Genomic DNA, 16,652 nt, shown 5'->3' on the forward strand with positions numbered 1-16,652 from the left:
AAGACCTATACTCACTTGTTCTTGGGCTGTTTTTCACTCCATGCTTTCTACACAGGTGCAATTACAAATGCATGCATACTGTATTGATAGCAAAGGGTACGTGCAGGTGATATTTGCAGCTTTGACTCGTAAAATTAATAGAGGTGGCAAAACACCTAATTATTCTAGCGGCTTTTCTACATGGGCAATAGGGTAGCACTGTTACAAAAGCCTTCGCAAAGTTACTCGGAGAAATTATTGGGGATTGTGGTCCATACTGCTATGTATAGTTTGCTGTGGGTTGGCTCCGTTTGAGTAATTGTGCGTTCATTTAATGTGCCATGTTAACACTTATGCTTTGCTTCAGTTCTGTTGTTTAGACTTCTGGCTGGTTCTACAACCCAAATCCTATTTCATTGGTTTTCAAATGGCCCATCTTCTTGATTGTATTGACACTCTCATTGAAATACATCTTGAGACAATGTGAGAAAGACAGACTATAAATAACACAAATAAATAGATGGGGAAGTACCGTCAAGTCGCAGCCAACTTATGATGATCATGTAGGGTTTTCAAGGCAAGAGACATTCAAAGGTAGTTCGCCATTGCCTGCCTCTGCATAGGAACCTTGGACTTCCTTGACGATCTCCCATCCAAAAACTAACAAGTGCCAATCCTGTTTAGCTTCCGAGTTCTAACAAGATTGAGGTATCCTGGGATATCCAGGTCAGGTCTCTAGACTTAGGTTTGATTTTCTCTCTCCAGTTAGTAAATCTGGGAGAAAACTGTGAGCATTTTGCCAAGCAGGAGGGGGAGCAAATGATTTTTTTCCTAGGGCACATGCTGTTTTTATCTCTCTTATCTACTGTTTACCTTGATGAAGATGATAAAGACAGTTGCCCATGCAGTGATCATCAGTGACCATTGGTCACAGTCGCCCATGCATTGGTGACTACCAGGATGATCTACTGTAACACACCCTTTGGTCATTTATGCATGGGTACCTGAACTCACATTCGCCCCCTGTCTGACTCGGTTGTTCCTTGGAGTTCTGCATGTGTTTTCTGCCCATTAGAAATGACCTTGCTGCCAGCCCGTGCAATGTCCAGGTCTTCCTATTCCTCTGTTAACCCGACTCTTCCCTCTCCCCTGAACTCAGCCTGGCTGAAATCTCCATGCAGAAGACAAAGCACGGGCCACAGGAAGATTGGCATCTCTCGCAGCCAATCCCAAAGCAGCATGTAAAGAGGCGGGGATTCAAATGCCTCCTGCTTCCTCTGGGCTCTTTCTGAGCAAAAAAAACGCTTTTTAAAATTGAGGGTTGGATTTCTCCCCCACCCCTTCTTTCAGATTGCTCCGTTTTTTGTTCTTAAAATGCTTTTTTATGTGGCAATTGGGTTTTGGGGTGGGGAATCTTCTCTCACAGTGAGCACTGCGAAGTAAGCTGATTACAAAGCAGCATGAAAAGGGGAGGAGCTTGAGTTGCGTTTGGAGAAAGCTTGGTGCAGAGGTCTAGCCAGCAATGAACCTCAGGTAAAACTCCCATGCATAAATGACCCTGGTGAGGCTGCCTTTGAAAAGCTCCTGAAAGCTTTATGGCAGGGTTGTCGAACTCATTTGTTCAGAGGGCCGGATATGTCATAAATGTCACTTGGTCGGGCCGGGCCATGTGTATCCAATCAAATAAACATATCAGTAAATAAACATTTGTTTCATCATTGGGTGCACCTCTCAGCATGCTGCTCCCAAGGCAGTGAACATTAGCAGGGGTTAATCTATCGTTCCCAAAGAAGTAGTTGATTGGGCTGCAATCATTTGCAAAATGGTATGAAGGAGGGTAATTTGGTGGACATTTCTTGGGAACAGGAGAGTGCCTGTTTTTCGTGCTGAGAATGTTCACAAATGAACCTGGGGCAGCTTTCCTGTGTTTCTCTCTTCTCCCTTTCTCCCATATTTTTAGCCCAGCCCTACCCGTCTTTCTGCCTCTGTCCCTGAAAGCCGCTCGGGGCTGCTTGCAGGGTCCCAAGTTAACATGCCGTGAGCAAGGGAGGGTGGAACAGGGGGTGCCTGCTGGCTGGATAACAGGGCTTAAAGGGCCGGATCTGGCCCGCAGGCCACATGTTTGACACCCCTGCTTTACGGGGTTTTCAGTGCAATCACCTGACTTTTAACAGAGTCAGGTCAATTGGTTATATCGTCACTGACTTCGACTCCCAGTTTGTTTCCAAGCTCAGCTCATAATGCCCCCCCCCCACATTGAAGCCCTAGCCGGTCTGGGACCAGAGCACATCTAGAGCTGCCGTCTCCAACCTTACCCACTTGCCGCCACCATCTGGAGAAGCCCAGTTCTGTCTTTGCATGCCCCCAGAGACCGAGCAAATGGTGAGGCTGGACAAGGTCTCCTTGGCAGTGGCCCCAAGTTGTGGAACTCCCTCCCCAAGGAGGCTCACCGGGCAGCAACTTTGCCAGTTTTTAATAAGTTAAGACGGTACCATTAAAGCAGGCTTAGGTAATGTTGGCCTTCACTTTCATTCTGAGGGCTGAACAATGTGGTTTACATTAGTCTCCCAAAGTTTTATATTTTGTTCCACTCTGGTGATTGTTATTCACTTCGCTTTCAGTTTTTGAATTGTTTCTTTTCTTTTTCTTATGGCCTATGGTCCATTTCACCCTGACCTGGATGGCCCCAGGCTAGCCTGATCTCATCAGATCTCAGTAGCTAAGCAGGATCAGCTCTGGTTGCTAATTGGATGGAAGACCACCAAGGAATACCAGGGTCATTATGCAGAGGAAGCCAATGGCAACCCACCTCTGTTAGTGGTAGGGTTGCCAACCTCTAGATGGTACCTGGAGGTCTCCCACTATTACAACTGATCTCCAGACAACCAAGATCAGTTCCCCTAGAGAAAATGGCTGTTTTGGAGGCTCAATTCTATGGCATTGTACCCTGCAAAAGTCCCTCCCCACAGACCCCATCCCAAAATATCCAGGTATTTCCCAACTAGGGTTGCCAGGTGCGTCTTCGCCACCGGCCAGAGGTTTTTGGGGCAGAGCCTGAGGAGGGTGGGGTTTGGGGAGGGACTTCAATGCCATAGAGTCTGATTGCCAAAGTGGCCATTTTCTCCAGGGGAACTGATCTCTATCTGCTGGAGATCTGTTGTAAAAGCAGGAGATCTCCAGCTAGAACCTGGAAGCTGGCAACCCTATTCCCAACCCAGAGCTGGCAACCCTACTAAGGGGCCATTGGTTGCCAGCCTCTTGCTTAGACTGCACAAAATTTGGGTGTAGACCTTCTAGCAGGGCTTTAAGCCTTTCACTAAATAGAGAGACAAATGTTGTTTTTTGGCACGCTGGCACCTATTTTAGCCCGTCCGTCTGTCTCTTTTTCAGATGAGAGCATACTAGGAGCGTTAAGCAGCTCAGACGACAGAAGCCACATACCCCGCCAAGGAGGTGGGCCAGCCTCTTTCCCCTCCACAAAGGAGCAGCTTGCCCTCTGTCTGTCTCCGGCAGCTGCTGCCGTTGATCAACCCAGGGGCCGGACGGAACCGGTAAGTGTCTCATGCTTTGCATGCATGCCATTTTTCTAAGGCACCAGAAGAATCCAAGCAACGCTCTTCTCTAGCAAGTGGCTGCAGAGGAGCAAAAGCAAAGGTGTCAATTTTACTCTGCTGGTAAAGTGTGACTTTATACACAAGCAATTGCATACGCTACAACCTCAAGCAATCTGCATGCCTGCAGTCCGATTTAAAATAGTCAGGTCACAAATTCAGAAAACGGAGGCATTCTTTCTTCATTTACATGAAGGTAGAAGAAGAAGAGATACCAGAAGAAATAGGGAGACTAGGGTTGCCAAGTCTGGGTTTGGAAATTCCTGGAGACTTTGGGTTGGAGCCTCAGGGAGGTGGAGTCTGGGGCATTCAGTGGGGATGTAACGCCCTCAAGTCCGGCCTCCAAAGCTGCCCTTTCCCCCAGGGGGAAACTGAGCTATGAAATCTGGAGATCAGTTGTAATTTCAGGAGATCTCCAGGCCCCACCTGGAGATTGGCAACCCTAGGGAGACCTGCTATGCCTGCTGCTGGCTTGATTGGATGGTGGGTGGGGAGTGGTGGTGCTGTAACGTTTGGGGCAAATCCCAGAGTGTTGCATCAGCTTGGTGACGTCACTTATGGGTATTTGTCACTTATGGGTAATACCCACTTATGGGTATTTGTAAACACTAGAGACTCAAATGTACAGATTCCAAACCGAAAAGGTTGAGCTGAAAAATGCTAAAATTACAAATATATAAATTTTAATAATCTGCACAATCAAGTTAAAAACATAAAGCGTCTATCATAGGCAAGACTTCCGCATTCAATATATACAAACATAAACATCTGCGATCCAAAAAGGACCAAACGCATCTCAGGCTGAAACGCGTTTGGTCCGTTTTGGATCCTACTTTGGTCAATGTAAGATTGTACATCGCAGATGTTTATGTTTGTATATATTGTATGCGAAAATCTTGCCTATGATAGAGGCTTTATGTTTTTAACTTGACTGTGCACCTTATTAAAACTTATATATTTGTAATTTTAGCATTTTTCAGCTCAACCTTTTCAGTTTGGAATCAGCATTTTGGTTGAGTTCCATTTGGTCCCCCCCCCCTGCTCTTTTCTTGTTGTTTTTACAAATGTACAGATTGTCATGACTGCCCCCCAAGGAATCTTCACTTTAGTGATATTGTTCACATGGCCAGTTCGGCCCTGAACAAGGTCACACTGAGATCAAAATAAAAAGGAAGAAAAAAGGAACTATCTGAATAGCCCATAAGGAAATTAGTATTTTTTTTTAATCTTAATTGACCGGGAAATACATTCGGCAACTGCCAATGTAATATTAAGATCCACCCCTGCTAAAAGAACCCTAAGATTATCCAGTTTAGAGACAGATTCCCGAATGAAAGGCTTTATCCATCTGTCTCTAGCCTCGTTGAGCAAGTCACAGCTAATCAAGGAATGCTGGAGAGTCTCTGTTTGGCCAATACCACATTGACATACTCTCTCACAGTACGGTACCCTATTTAAGCGACCTATTAACTCCCTTGATGGGATGGCATTCAGCCTAGCCAACATAAACAGTCGTCTGTATCGCGGGATTATCAGAAAATCAAAATACATTGGGATGGATTGCGGCAAGTTTAGACCTAGGTACAGAGGTGAGCACACGCTACGTGCTTTTATTGTAGTACTTCTAGAATCCAGTTTTTGCAAGCAACTCAAGATGGAAGCCAAGGAATCTGGAAAATTTATAAATTGGTGAGGTTTTGGAGAATTCTTTTGTCCAGAGAAACCTAGGCCACCTTCTCTCCCCTGGGAACAAAACTTCCCAGGATTCTTTGACAAGGCGCTTGGCTGTTAGTTCCATTTAAATCAGTAGACTGGGTAGGGTTGCCAGGTCCTATCTTGCCTCGGGTGGGAGCCTCATGCATGCATCCACGAGGGATAGTTTCTCACACGCACGGCTCGAATTCTGTTACTTCCAGGTTTACCCCAGAAGTGCTGCGTGTGCGGGGGGGGGGTGGGAGCTCTAGCAGTTCCCCTCCGAAAAGATTGCTAGAGCATCATCGGCATTTCCAGCATAACCCGGAAGTGGCGGCAGTGCAAAACACATGCATGGCACGCGCAGATCGCTGCCACACACCCCTCCCCAGCTGGCCTACTTTCACCTGCCAGCCAGCAGAGGATTGGCGGGCAGCCCGGTGAGTTGGCGGGCAATTGCCCACCCTCACTGGGCAATTGGGAACCCTAGGTATGGGTATGCCCATAGTGAGACAGAATAATGAGGAGCTTAAACCGGCTGATATAGCTGTAGTTCTATGCATATATGTTATCTGATAAATTCACATATATGTCACAATTAGATGCATAGTTTTGTATGCGTAGGAATGCGAACATAAAAATACTTTGTTCTATATTTTGTTTAGAATTTTCATAGCTGAAATCCCTTTTAATGCTCTTGATAACCAGAAAGCAAACCAGGTAGGCGTGTGTGTGCGTGTGTGGTTGCCTAACCCTGCTTCTGTGTCTAGCTGCATGGTCCAGGTTGAGGCTTTGCAAATGGCTTTGAGCTTCAAAATAACCTTGTGTCTAAAACTGCACTAAATGTAGAAATACTTAGAAACGTAAAATGGCGTTTGACTCTGGAGTACTTTACAGCTTGGTTGATAATATGCTGGGTTTTGCTTGTTTGTTTGCTATTTTTTTTAAAAAAGAATATTTATGTATGAAATTTAGAAATTCTTATTGGCCAAAAAAGGGGAGTGGGTGAGATTCAGATGTCTAAATTCAATATTATCTTATGTGCCCCAATACAACATCTGAGATCCACCAAGGGCATCCTCCCATCCATCAAAGCACTGGGTTCAGGTATGAAGAGAAGAATTCTTGGGTACTGCACACACACACACACACGCACACACACGGTATGCAGTTCCTCATACCTTTGGACTTTTATGCATGGCTGTTTCACTCGCCATCACCCCTCTAACGACTTCTGGTCTTGGTGTTTAATGTGCATGCCTTTTCCAACTGTCAGGGGTCACCTCGCTCTCCCCCTGCATTTCCCCGCATTTTGCCCGCATTTTCAAATTTGAGATAAAACAGGTCTCTGAAAATGCAGGCAAAACACGGGGAAATGCAGGGGGAGAGCGAGGCGACCTCTGGCAGTCAGAAACGGCATACATAACCAACACAAAGACCCGAAGTCGTCGGCGGGGTGATGGTGAGGGAAACAGCCATGCATAAAAGACCTTTCAGAAGTGTTGAAAGGCCCACTGGTTTTCGGTTGGCTTTTGATGCTCAGAGTTAAGGGTGACGAAATTTCACTGAACCAAATTAAAAATTACATTCTGATCTGCAAGGAAGGGATTGCCATTGTATTCTATCCCACCAAGGAAACCAAACTGAAATAAACATTTGCAGGCAAACTGTTGCCATTTCCGTTCTGATTTTGATTGTATTAGTAAAATGGGATCAACCTCTTATTTTATAAAGTCCCCCAAACATGGCGCATACAATGCCATACATCAGGGAATCAGGACCATGCCACTGACCCAACCCTCAGCCTCCATGAGTTCATCAGAATTTGATGTGCTAGAATAATGTGGTGTGAATTCAGAGGCACCATTCGCTGGAAACAGAACAATCTACTCCAGCTATTTTGGGATAGTCTTGTTAGAATACTTTGAGAAGAAACTAATCTTCCATCTCCTTGAGTTCCTGGGGCAGTCCTCATGGCTCTTGTTCTAGCAGTCCAGTCACACTGAATGCTTTGGCCTGTGTTGGTCTATCAGTCCACCCATCTGCACTCTGTGCATGGCTAGTTCATCTTCATGACCACCACATGATGCAAAGCTGTGGTGATCAAGTTAAATGCCTTCGCTATTCTCTAGCTGCAAACAGAAACTTGAGGGTTAAGTAGGCACCCAGATTGTACGTTTTGAAACATCTTGCTGTGGTTAGAGATTAGCCACCATTCATCACCAATCAGAACGAGGCATTTGCAGTGGCGTGATGCTTTTTTTGGAATGAACATGGCACATTAACAAAAAGTTTCTGCATGGGTTTGGCTTTTCTCACTAACAAGAGGCAAGGTGACGGAGAGGTTGTGCTCACACTTAAAACCTGTTTCCTTAAGGATGGCCGAGGCTTCTGAGAATGGAAAGTCAACAAAAGCCAGCATCCAGGAGGCGGAGACTGATCTGCCACCACCTCCTCCCCAGGAATCTGTCCTAGACCCTTCTCCAGTTACTGGTAGCCAGGATTCTAACACACTGCCTCTACCACCTCCTAAAGAATCTTTCTCCAAGTTCTACCAGCAGCGTCAAGTGAATGAGCTGAAGCGACTCTACCGCCACATGCACCCTGAGCTACGGAAAAATTTGGAAGAGGCCGTGACAGAGGACCTGGCCGAGATGCTGAGTGCCGATGATCCTATGGCACAACCCTCCATGAATTTAGATCCTGTGGTTCCGGGAGAAGTTCAATCCATGCGCTGGATCTTTGAGAACTGGACATTGGACTCCATCGGAGAGCATCAAGGTGCCAAGAAGCTCACCGAGGAGGAAGCCATCCCAAGCGGAGATGTGAAGAGCAGGTCCATGAAGTTTGAAAGCCAGACGTTCGAGGTGGACAAGCCGACCACCTCGGACGACGCATTGAAGAAAGAACAGACCAAAGGGGACGTGCATACAGCTCGCTGGCTATTTGAAACCCAGCCGCTAGACTCGTTGAACAAAATGTACTCGGATGTGACAGACATGCAAGAGGCAGTGCTCAAGGAACCTGTTCAGAGAGGGGATGTGAAAGGAGCTGCACAGCTATTTGAAACTCACTCGTTGGATGCCTTGGGCCGCTGTAGCTCTGTCGAGGAGCAGAACATCCTGCAACTCAAGTCGGAAATTCAAGAGCTCAAAGGGGACGTGAAGAAAACCATCAAGCTGTTCCAAACAGAGCCCCTCTGTGCAATCAGAGATAAGACAGGGAACATCCATGAGATCAAATCTGTCTGCAGGGAAGAAATACATAGCAATGCGGTGAGGACGGCTCGTTGGCTCTTTGAAACCCAGCCCCTGGATACAATCAACAAGGACACATCCAAAGTGCAAGTTATACAAGGGATCTCATTAGAGGAGGTCACAAAAGGGGATGTCAGCGGAGCCAAGTGGCTGTTTGAAACTCAGCCCCTTGATGCCATACGAGAACATACTGTGGAGGAGGCGGATTTCAAGGCTTCTCCAGATCTTGTCCAAGGGGCCGACGTGACTACCCAGTGCCTGCTTTTTGAAACTCAGCCTCTTGACACACTGAAAGGAGAAGTCTCTGACAGCATCCCAGCCAAAGAAGAAGTCATCAGAGGGGACGTAAAATCCACTCTCTGGCTGTTCGAAACCCAACCAATGGAAACACTAAAGGATACTTTTGAAGTTGGGCAGTTAAAGAAAATAGAGCTTTCTGAAGAGGAGAAAGGAGCTGTGAAGCAAAGGAAGCAAGTCTTTGAGACCTGTCCTTTGGGTAGCATCTCCAAGGCATCATCTGAGGACTTCTCAGCCACCAATGTACAAGAGGTAGAGAAAGGTGACGTGAAAGCTTTCAAGACCCTCTTTGAGACCCTCCCTTTAGATAGCATCAGGCAACTTAGCACTGAAGAGGTTGTCAAGGAAGTGGAGGAAGTTCCACATGGGAACGTCAAAGCCAATCAGTTCCTGTTTGAGACAACACCCTTGTACGCCATCAAGGATTGCTTTGGCAATTTCCACAAGGTCACTTCTGTGAGCAGAGAAGAGGACGTTATAGGCGGAGACGTGAAGAACTACAAGTGGATGTTTGAAACCAAGCCTTTGGACCAGTTTGATGACAGCACCCAGAAAGTAGATATAATCAAGGGGATCACTAAGCAGGAATTGGTGGCTGGGGACGTTAGGACGGCCAAGTGGCTCTTCGAAACACAATCCATGGATGTCATCCACAGCCAAATCAACCCAGCAGAACAAAATGCTTCTGGGAAAGGAGAAGTGTCCCAAGGAGGTGATGTGAAGACCTGCAGGTGGCTGTTTGAGACCCATCCGATGGATGCTCTATATGAGAAGGCAGAAAAGAAGCAAGACAGAGAAGAACCTGTGGCACAGGGGGATGTTAAGTCATACACTTGGATGTTTGAAACACAGCCCTTGGACTCTCTGAGAGGCCAAGAAGAGCAGCATTTGCAGGTCAGCAAAGCATCTTCCCAAGATGAATTAGAAGGGGTAGATGTGAAAACCGCCAGACACCTATTTGAGACAGAACCCTTAATCGATAATGCCTCTGATGATGTCGATTCAAAGAAAATAATCAGGTACTCCAGCCGTGTAGAGATACAATCTGGAGAAGTGTCCCGGGTGAAAGAGTTCTTTGAAGCCAAGCCCTTGGATTCAGCCAGGAAATCGAGCACAGCCATGAAAGAGATCAACGTCCCAGCAGATGAAAACATAGAGCCAGGGGCAGTACACAAGTTCACTTGGCTCTTTGAAAACTGTCCCATGGATACCTTGAAAAGCAGCATGGAGGGTATTCAAGAGATCCCTCCAGAAAAGGACATTCAGAGTGGAGATGTCGGAGGCAAGAGATTCATTTTCGAAACCTACTCTCTGGGTCAGATCCATGACAAAGAGAATGAGATGCAAATCCAGAAAATCCAGGAAGAGACCCTGAACAAAGCCAATGTCAAGTCCTGCACCATGCTCTTTGAAACCCAACCACTGTATGCCATCCAGGACAGAGAAGGGGGCTATCATGAAGTCACCTCTGTGAAGAAAGAAGAAATCATGAAAGGTGACGTGAAGGGTGCCAGATGGCAATTTGAAACCAAGCCCTTGGATCAGATCAAGAAAGACGAAGAGGTGTTTGTGATCAGGGCAGTGACCCAAGAGGATTTTAAGAAGGGCGATGTCCAAGCTGCCAGATGGAGATTTGAAACAGAGCCTCTAGATTCCATCACTGAAGACAAGAGTCCAATTCTGAGGACTGTTGATGATGTACAGAAGGGAGATGTCCAATCCAATAAGCAGCTCTTTGAGTCAGAGCAGTTTGGTCAAAGAAGGTATGTTAGGATGGTCAGTGTGAGTGATGTCCAGCAAGGAGATGTAAGAACATCCACTTGGCTTTTTGAGAACCAGCCGATTGATTCCCTCAAAGGAGAGCCTGAAACCACCTCCAGCCTGAACACGGTTCAGAGAGAGGACATCCATAAAGGAGATGTGAAACGCTGCACCTGGCTATTTGAGACTCAGCCCATGGACAGTCTCAAAGACAGTGAGGCTTCCTCCAACGCCGAACCCCTAGAGGTGGTTCCCCAGGCTGATGTCAAAAGTACCACGTGGTTGTTTGAGAGTACACCACTGGATAAACTCAGCACTTCTGAACATGTCACAGAAACAGAAGGGAAAGAGCGAACCGTAAGGGACACGTTGGAAGTTCTCTTTGTCCATCAAGTGATCCAACATGGTGGTATCCTTATTGAAGCCAATGATACTGAGAGTGTCAAGATGGCAAAATACCACTTTAGCATTCAAGGAGCCCCAGAAATTCAAAAGGAGGAAGTCATGGGTGGCAATCTGGAAAGCATCTTGTTGCAGCTCCTTCACAGGACCAATGTGGAGGCCCAAGGGGTATTGGTGAAAGAAGAGGAGGACAGGAATGTCAAAATCAGCCCAGTGCAGCTTCTAGATCCTAGCATAGCAGAGAAAAGCAAAGAGGACTTGAGGGACGATGTGGCAAAAGCTCTCCAAGGCCTTCTGAGCCAAGATGCCTCTGCCAAAAAAGGAATCGTTATGCAGGAGACAGAGGCAGGATCAGTGAAGATCACCATCTATTCTCTCCTCCACCACGTTGCCCAACAAGAAGAACTTGTCAAGGGTGACGTGAAGTCCACCATTGGGAATCTTCTGGCTTCGTCGCAAGAGCAAAAGGCGACAGCGACCATCAGACGAGAGGACAACGAGAGAGGCAACGTCCACTTGTACACCACCTGCATCGAGAAAGGAGACCTTGACTACCTGAAGAACCTCCAAAGGGAGTCGGAGATAGAATCCCTAGTTTCCTCCCAAGCAAAGGAGGAACCACTGAAAAATGTGCAAGAAGTTACCGTGCCTGCCCAGCAGCAGGCAGAAAAAGTAGTGAAAACAACAGCAGATGTGATATTAGGGGAGAGTAGTGGGGCTAAGCAAGTGTTCTTGTGTGACAGCAAAGAAAGTATCTTAGAAAGGGAGGTGGTGCATGCCAGTGATCTAGACTGTACATTGCATTGTCTTGGACAACCCCCATCCACAATGATAGAAAATGTTATTTCAGGAAATGTGAAATTGGCTGAGAATGGTAGCAACAGGGCAGAGAGAGAAGGAAAAACCCTGGGTGATAGAAAGGAGGGAAAAGCCTCCACTCAAGTGGCAACTCAGAAGGATGAGATAGATGGGGCTATCCACTCTTCCAACCAGATGATGGCGCAGCCCAAATCACAGGATCTCGGGAGTGATCTCCAAGCCGCGATGCAAAGCCTCAGGCTTGCCACAGCCGAGGCCCAAAGCCTCCAGCACCAAGTCCAGAGCAAGCTGCAAAAGACCACTGAAGATATCCATCTTGTTGCTAAGCAACCCCGGGCAGCCACGTCTCAGCAGGCGGCAGCCGTGCAGTCAGCAGTCCACAACGAGGGCCATGCGGCCAGCAAGCAGCAGCATGCGAGCCATGTCACCATCGTCAGAGTGCAGGAGACATCCAAGTCCCACGCCAGCATGTCTGAGAAGAGCACGGCATCACACGCAAAGGTCAGTGCATCCGAGGAAGTACAGGGAGGCAAGCTGCCACCGGTAGACTGTCAGGATGGTGCGGTCATGCCTAGCGCACAGGTTAGCATTAAGGACGGCCTCTACACTGCCCAGCCAGTGAAAACCTATGTAAATCCATTTGTTGAGTCTGATTACAAACAGCACTCCGTTCCAGAAGAACGCGAGCAAGATGCTATAATCAGAGGGGATGTAAAGACGGCTATCAGAGCCCTGCAGAGTGCCGTGGCAGAACAGAGGCAAGTAGAAAAAGAGGACGTTGTCTGTGGCAGCTTAAAAGCCGCACTTAAGTCCCTGGAAAAGTCTAACGTTAATATCTCCAAAGGAGATTTTAAAGCCGCCATGATATACAGAAACGCAGGGCAGCCGTATTCCGTTTGTAAAAAGAAAAATGAGGCTCAGGTCCTTAGGGAGCAGGTAGCGGCTTCAGGCTCACAAGCTGTTAATGACTTTCCTCCTCCTCCTCCTCCAGCTTCAGTAATGAGAACCGTGTGCCCTTCGACCAATCAGAGAGAAGCTGATGCTCTAGGCTGTCCCTCGACCACGCAACCACCTGTTCCTAAGACCCTCCCTCCTGCCCCTGCCAAACCAAGCAACCAGAGGCCTTTGGAGAAACCACAGCTTCTCCCCAAACCAGAAGTTATTCCCCCACCAAGGAAGAAACCTCTTCCCCCTCCAAAACCAGAGTTCCTTTTGCAAGAAGCACTTCCCTACCCTGCCGGCAGCCACCGAAGCCGAACAGGTAAGGTGGTCCCTCCTCCTTTCCTTTCCAAATCTCCAAGCATGGGTGACCAGAATATTCCGGTAACCTCACCCACAAACCAAGCACTGGCATCTTGTGGGGCCAACATACAAGAACAATCTGCACACAGACAAGATTCAACTGACTGTCCTCGGCCTCTGCCACCTGTGACAACAGCTGCTGAGAAAAAGAGTCCTGAGGAAAAAGTAAGAAAAGATATTATCAAGACACCTCTGCAAGTAGCAGAAGAAAAGCACAAATCAAAGAAAGAAGAACAGAAGAAGATGGAAGGGGCTGACCCTAAACCTTCATCAGAGACATTTAAAAATGGATTGGCTGGCTGTGAGAGAGGGGACTGCCATCCAACTCAAGAAATTCAAGGACTCCTGGAGTCCTGCCAGCCAGGAAATGGATGTTCATTACCTGCTAGGCAAGAGGGAGTCTTGTCTCTTGAAGGCCAAATAGGTACTGTTAATTTGGAAGGTCAGAAGAAGCCATATCTTTCTGCCAAGTGTCATGCCAATATTCTGAGGAAGGGAACCATCACGACACGCACCATGTCATCGAGGATAGAAAGCACATCTACATGTGAAGCCCATGGATCAAGGGAAAACCAGAAAAGAAGTCCGAGAACAGAGGAAAAGGTTTCAGAAGTTGCTGCTTCAGCACCTTTGTCTCTACAATCAAAGAAGACCTTGAAAGGGCATCAGTGTTTGAACAGCAGGGAGTTCGGTGATCCATCAATGAATGCAGTACAACACGAAGAGCTGGAAAAGCCCATGGTGGTCATGCGGGAAAAAGCTCACCGAGAAACGGAAGAGGAACGTCGGAAGAGGCTGTCTGTCCACAAGGAGGAGATCATGAAAGGCAATGTCAAAGAGGCCATGGAAATCTTTGAAAACCTGCGAAGGCAGGAAGAGCTCCAGGAAATTTTAACCCGCGTGAAGGAATTTGAGGAGGAGACCTCCAAAGTGGACGTGAAAGCCTTGAAAAGCTTCTTCGAGAATGTCCCCGAGTGGGTGGTGCACCATAAAGCTTACCAAACAAAGCAGCCCAAGATGGAGAAGGCGGAGCAGATAAAGGAAGTGAAGGAAGACTCGGACAGCATTTCTTCCGTGGAGCTGGCCTTCGAAGATCTGGAGAGGGCAAGCGCTGAGATCATCCACTTGAAAGAGCAGACACTAAGCAGGCTGCTGGATATCGAAGAGGCCATCCGGAAAGCTCTGTACTCCATTTCGAACCTCAAGTCTGAATCGGATATCGCCGGGCTCTCGGGATTGCTCCAGGAGTCTCTTGGGAACTCGCAAAGCCTTGCGGCTGGCAACAATATCCGCAAGATCAGCATTGTCTCCAGCAAGGCCAGACAAGAGAGAGGGATCCAGAACTCCTCCTGGAGAGTCGAAAAGATGGCAGAAAAGATGGAGATGCCCAGGACAGAGCTAGAGGTTCCCCTGATCATTCAGCCTCGCGCGAGTTCTCCTTCTTCTCCTTCCTACATCTCCATTCAGTCTGCTGCAAGGAAGCCCACAGAGTCACCAAAGATGGTACACTTCTCTACACCAAATTTAACTGACGTGGCCACAGAAAGGGAAACATTCACTCGAGATATGTTTAACTCGCTGCCGCGCAAGTCAGTGAGGTCCGATGGATACGACTTTGCTTCTGGTGAAGGGGAACAAGAGCCCATCCAGATGAATAAAGGAGCGGGTTTGATTAAACAACAACACCTCAGCAGTCCTGAACATCTCCAGCATCAGATGAACAACAACGGTGACAAAGAATGGGACTCGTCTCAAAGCTTGATCAAAGGAGGGGTCCCTGAATACCCTTCCAAAGCTCCCCTGAGCACTTTAAGCCCATCAAACCCGCGGAGACAGAAAAGCATACTAGAACTTCAGACGAGTCCCGATGGATCCAAACTCTACGGGGCCACCAGAACAGTGACTGAGCAGTACGAGGAGGTAGACGAGTTCGGAAACAAAATAATCACTTCATCTACCACAGTCACCAAACAATCGGAGACTCAGACCTCCACCACATGTGACATGGTTTCCTGTCCCACCAGGTACGAAGTGACCGCCTCTCCGATCCTTCGCAAATACCTCAACAGCCCCGACGGCTTCCAGGCAAACAGTGGCAACCAGGAAACAGGTGTGGTCTTTGTTACTTTTGGCAATTCCAAACCGGCTAAGAAATAATAAGATTTCATGAGAAACCAACAACTACAGCTGTGATCTACAAACATTAATTTGCAGTTTTCAGCCAACACTTCTACGGGACTTATTTGACATAAATCTAGATTGCGGAAAATGAAGCAATTTGTGGATTGGGCTGCCTGCTAAAGAAAAGCTTTGCAAAACTTTCCAAATACAGTCATACAGTTTGCGAATGAGTTGAACTATACATTCAGAACCCTGTCCTCGAAGATATCTTGAACTATACATTCAGAACCCTGTCCTCACAAGAGATTTGTGGGGCCTGGAATCCGGAGGAAAGAAAATGAGCACAGAACAAACATGGGAGGGGGGGGGTCTCTTCTCAAGAATTTTGTTTATTTTCTTCACATATCTAACAAAGGATTGCCAACTGTATGCTACCAAGGCCCAGCCTTTGTTTCCAACAACCGACAATGAGATTCTCAAAATAGAAGCCAAAGGACTCAAAGAATCAGTGAGCCAATATTTTTGGGAAAGAACTCTACTCTACCTTCTTCTCTTCTTTTCACTATCAAGGGAAATCTTCCTGCCTGCCACTGTTTCTTCTCTCTGACCCTCATAATCACCCAAACAGATAAATTTCTTCCCTCCTGGATAGGGTAGAAATCATTTCTTTTTTCAACTACCAGACCACTTTCATTGGGGAAGAGGTACCGTATATAGCACTATTCATATTTCACCAGAGCCGAATACTATGGAAAAGTATATAAAATCTGAATTTTAAGGATTTCTGACATTACCCCTTGTCCCTCCGGAGAAAGAGAATCACATTATTCTAGTTTAGACTGAGATGGATTTCAGACATATTTATGATTATTGCTTTTCTCTTTTTTCATTTTAGACTTGTAATTTATTGTTCCTTGTTAACAGGTCTTTACTTTTAGACTCTGCTTTCTTACATGTTCAGTGTTTCAATCAGTTATGAAACTGTGTAAAGCAATTTTATTATGGACTTTTTTTGTACATTCACAAGATTTTAGACATTTTGTGGGTTTCTTTTTTTAATTTGCATTCTGATGGTAAATTTGACTTCTGAAAAACAGTCTGATCTCCGTTTGGTTTGTTGTTCTGTTTGGCCTGAATGCTCGATCCCTTTGAAACAGCACTTAGAAATTCTCCTCAGAACTACTTCCAGAGGGGTAGCTCAGTGAGTCCAATGTGGCAAATTAAATTGGGAATTACATGGATCATTAAAGAAAAACATATTTCCAGCATGGTGCAGTGGTTAAGAGCAGCAGATCCTGTGTGCCTGGCAATTGAGTTTCGAGAATGAAACTCACAGCATATATCTGATCATAACATCCAAATTGCAAGATGTCATAGTCCCACTGTTTGGGTTGTCAGGTACTGGCTGGAG

At 46.7% G+C, this 16,652-nt stretch overlaps 1 protein-coding gene across 1 annotated transcript; it reads left to right on the plus strand.

Moving 5' to 3' along the window:
• The first annotated feature begins 7,659 nt into the window (after window positions 1-7,659).
• Window positions 7,660-15,278, plus strand: XIRP1 (xin actin binding repeat containing 1). Its single transcript, XM_056857760.1, has one exon. The coding sequence runs from the start codon at window positions 7,661-7,663 to the stop codon at window positions 15,275-15,277; it is 7,617 nt and encodes a 2,538-aa protein (XP_056713738.1). The 5' UTR covers window position 7,660; the 3' UTR covers window position 15,278.
• The last annotated feature ends 1,374 nt before the right edge of the window (window positions 15,279-16,652 follow it).

This window comes from Euleptes europaea, chromosome 11 (genome assembly GCF_029931775.1).
Source record: "Euleptes europaea isolate rEulEur1 chromosome 11, rEulEur1.hap1, whole genome shotgun sequence".
NCBI classification, from domain to species: Eukaryota; Metazoa; Chordata; class Lepidosauria; order Squamata; family Sphaerodactylidae; genus Euleptes; species Euleptes europaea.